At 50.5% G+C, this 3,816-nt stretch overlaps 1 protein-coding gene across 1 annotated transcript; it reads right to left on the reverse strand.

The window, feature by feature from the left end:
* Window positions 1-545: 545 nt before the first annotated feature.
* Window positions 546-1,486, reverse strand: LOC119288387 (pistil-specific extensin-like protein). The gene is made up of 2 exons (XM_037568018.1): window positions 1,203-1,486; window positions 546-1,119 (listed from the first exon to the last, which is right to left on the reverse strand). Exons 1-2 carry the CDS (start codon window positions 1,429-1,431, stop codon window positions 785-787), a joined length of 564 nt encoding a protein of 187 aa, XP_037423915.1. The 5' UTR covers window positions 1,432-1,486; the 3' UTR covers window positions 546-784.
* Window positions 1,487-3,816: the final 2,330 nt, after the last annotated feature.

Genomic DNA, 3,816 nt, shown 5'->3' on the forward strand with positions numbered 1-3,816 from the left:
AGTTTAATTAGAAGGAAAGAGCCCGTATTAGCCTGTAAGAGTCTGTGAGTCTAGTATTTTCGGTGGTTGAGGGATGAAGCACCGGTTATGTCATAGCATATGGCAACACAAGCAAAGGAGAGAGGCTGACAAGGCAGAACAGAGCACCAGAGGCCAGCACAGAGGCAAACTCGAGCACAACAACAACGCCGAAAGCACTGACACTGGGGTAATACATGGTTGCATCTACTAGGAGTTGCACTTGCACCTTCAACCGCCCCGAGCCATCCAATATCCAACATCCGGGTGGTCTTGCCCGTGGCGAGGTGACATTGACAATGAGGAACACTCTGCCTCAACGAGCATGCACGGGTGGGTCGGTTGGTGGAATTAGCGATGAAGGGACATGCGAACAGAGAGAGCCCGAGAAGAAAATATCTCTACAAAGGCTGCTCATTATCCATGACGGAGTGTAAATGGAGGTCACGCACAGGCTCAACTTGGCGACGGAGCACTCATATATGACGAACGACTATGCTAAAAACAATTCCAAATGCACGAGCGAACACTCATTCATTCTACGGATCAACATGGAAACAACTTCAAATTCAAACCACAACAAGTACTCGATGGATTACAAACTAGACCCAAACCAACTAAAACGACCCAAACCTACGCGACAACAATCTCGGCTTATTATTGTCTCCGAGTCCCCGACTACGTTCGTGGTCATACCATACCACGGCGACCCACAACACTTGCCCATCTCATCAGGTGCGGGCGTGTGCGTGTCCGTCCTCACTCCTCAGTAGTTGTAGGCGGGGCACTTGCCGCCCTTGCGCGGCGCGTACATGAGCGCGGTCCTGGCGCTGTAGACGCCGCGCACGCCCGCCGGCGACGACGGCCTCACCTCCTCCCTCTTGAGGACGATCCCCAGCGAGGCGTCGGCCGGGAGGAAGGGCGCGTCGCAGAGCGGCGTGGGCGAGGTGCGGAGGTACACCCGGCAGCTGCGCCGGCTGAACATGGACAGGTCGTACACCATCACCAGGAAGTAGCCGCTCTCGTCCGTCGCCGTGCTCGTCATGTTCAGCACCCTGTACCCGCCCTTGCTCCCGTAGCACACCAGCTTCGCCGTCGCGTCTGCATTGCACATTGCACTTGATTAACACAACACGAAGGGGTTAGGGAGAGGTAGAATGGGATGTCGTCGTCGGAGGACGTACTGGCGAGAGGCGAGGCGTCCATGCCGGCGTTGTAGCCGCGGAGGTTGCAGGACTTGCAGTAGATGAGACCCTGGACGATGATCACCGGCTGGATCGGCGCCGGCGCCGGAGCTGGAGCGACGTGCTTGTAGGCAGCCGGCTCGTCCATGGACGCACCGGAACAGAGGAGGAGGGAGCCCAGGAGGAGAGCAGCAACGGCTCCATGGATCTTGAAGCTGACGGACACCATTTTCACTGAGCCCTTAGCTTAGCTTCTTAGCTACCTGCCTAGCTGCTTTTTTTTCAAAGCTGGACGACGGTGGTGAGACGTTAACCGAGCATGAGCCAATTTATAGAGAGGCAGCAGGGAGAGGTCCATCGACCTCGACCAGCTAGGGCTCGATCATGTCTTATGTTTGACCAGTTGCTTCGTGATCAAATAAGAGACCGAGCTAGCGGCTTGATGGGATCCCGTCTGCAGTTAATGCTTTTGTTGTCTTGCCAACACTAGCGACGCCGTAGGGTTCTACTGCAAGTCTGCTGCAGGCATGGAAGCGACGTTCATTTCATAAGACTAGCCACAATGGGTAGTAACATAGAATAATAACATATGCATGTTATTAGTCTATGTTACTACCTCTACAGTGGGCCAGAATCCTGCCATGTTTTCTGGAGTACACCTGCATGTGGAGCTAGCTAGCAGGCAGGCATGAACCGCCAGGAGCCTTCTTGGCGCTTGTTGGGTAACAGTCAGTTGAATTGTGCCAATGTTGTGCCAACAAATGTAGTTCATCATCCGTGCTCTGTCCCTCGGCTAGTTAAGCTTAAATCCGTTGAACCGGGTAGTAGGACTGGACTTGCTGACTGAGTTTACTTTGACAGTGTTTGACCCCTCCCTTTTACTGAACTGAATCTTGACTACTCCCACATGATGCCATATTTTACTTACTGTGGTCCTATTAAGTATTACCCTGTTAAAATAGATGAGTAGATGGGTAGATTAATTGATCATGTCATTGGGGAGCGTGGCTCGGAGGTTTCAACGGAACGGCGACGTTTGTTTGCTTCTAGCACTCGTCTCGGTCCATGAAATGAGAAACGAAAGATTACACGCACGAAAATGCGTGCGGGGTCGCGGCCAAGGCAAGCAACTTGGCCTCCTGATCCCCCGATTTCAGGCATCGATTGCAGCGATCAATCCTTCTTTTAGATGATCGAAGCAAACTTCAAATTAAGCAAACTTTTTTTCCCAGTTCGCTTCAGTTGTGGGGTGCTTCACTGTACTCGCACCGTCGCATGTGGACCTCAGAGCTTATGGCTCGTCTCCCATGACTTGCAGGTGGTTTCACACAAAGTGCCCAGAGAGCATGCAACAAGCCGAACTAGCCCACCTATGGCTTCGGCCCATTTATCTGAATGCACTCTCTTTTGTTTTTGTTTTTTTACATTTGTTTTAGATACTGTCTGTGTTTTTTCATCATATATTTTTTACAACACAAGGAGAAACTGAAACACAACACATGTGGACAACACTACTCCAGAGTCCAGATTGACCCTTCAGGCAGTTAAACCCTTCACTTGAGTTTAGAGCTTGTCTTCTTTTCTTTTTTTGCGAGAAAACTTTCAATCTATTCACCTTCAATCATAGCAATACAATGAACACCAGAAATAATAAAGATTACATCCAGGTCCGTAGACCACCTAACGACGAGTACAAGCACTGAACGAGCCGAAGTCGCGCTCTTCCTCGCCGAAGTCAGGTAAAACTTGTTGTAGTAGACAGTTGGAAAGTCGTCGTGCTAAGATCCCATAGGACCAGCGCAGCAGAACAACAACCATCATCGATGAAGAGTAGCGTGGATCGGAAGGATCCAACCTGAAGAAACACAAACGTAGACGAACTACGACCAGATCCGAGCAAATCCACCAAGGATAGATCCGCCGAAGACACACCTCCACACGCCCATCAACGGTGCTAGACACATCACTGGAATGGGGGATAGGCGGGGAGAACCTTATTCCATCTTCAGGGAGCCGCCGTTGTCTCGTCTTCGTGAGTAGGATACAAACCCTAACAAAAGTTAAAGAAACATCTAAAACGGAGCCCGCCCGCCGGCAAGGGCTGAGATCCACCGCGCCGCCATGGCCCTAAGGCCACCACAGACGAGGCGGGCCGGCGGCGGCGGCGGCGGGAGGCAAAGGAACCCTAAGGTTTTCTTGGGGAGCTTGTCACACACAGCAGGAGCTATAGCGCTCAGGTTAGGCTTGAACCTGGCCCAAACTGTCAACTACAATAAAATTGAGGCCAATTATGGCAACAAGAAGTGACCATCAATGGAATGATATGCAACCTCGCTTATTCGAGAGAAAAAAGTGACCATCACAATGCAAGAAGGGAGCCATTCATCCGTGGCAAGAGCTATTTTTATGATTGTCATTTCATGTTTTTAGATTTTGTGCATGTTATTTATGATCATCGTAATAGGGAAAGTAATCAACTAGCTCATGAACTAGCCAAACTAGCTAGATTATCTCTTTTGATGGATTCCGCCCTTGACGTTGTGATCCCCATGCTCGTAAGCGGTGCTATGATTCTTATAACCGAATAAAGAGAGTGTTTTTTTGGATCCCGAGC

Source organism: Triticum dicoccoides, chromosome 1A, assembly GCF_002162155.2.
Source record: "Triticum dicoccoides isolate Atlit2015 ecotype Zavitan chromosome 1A, WEW_v2.0, whole genome shotgun sequence".
Lineage (NCBI taxonomy): Eukaryota > Viridiplantae > Streptophyta > Magnoliopsida > Poales > Poaceae > Triticum > Triticum dicoccoides.

What these genes read in the sequence shown, in the direction of transcription:
- LOC119288387 (XM_037568018.1), bottom strand. Translation starts at nt 1,431, where the DNA reads ATGGTGTCCGTCAGCTTCAAGATCCATGGAGCCGTTGCTGCTCTCCTC. An exon ending in GGACGCCTCGCCTCTCGCCA is followed by an intron (nt 1,120 to 1,202) that starts GTACGTCCTCCG and finishes TGTGCAATGCAG; the next exon opens with ACGCGACGGCGAAGCTGGTG.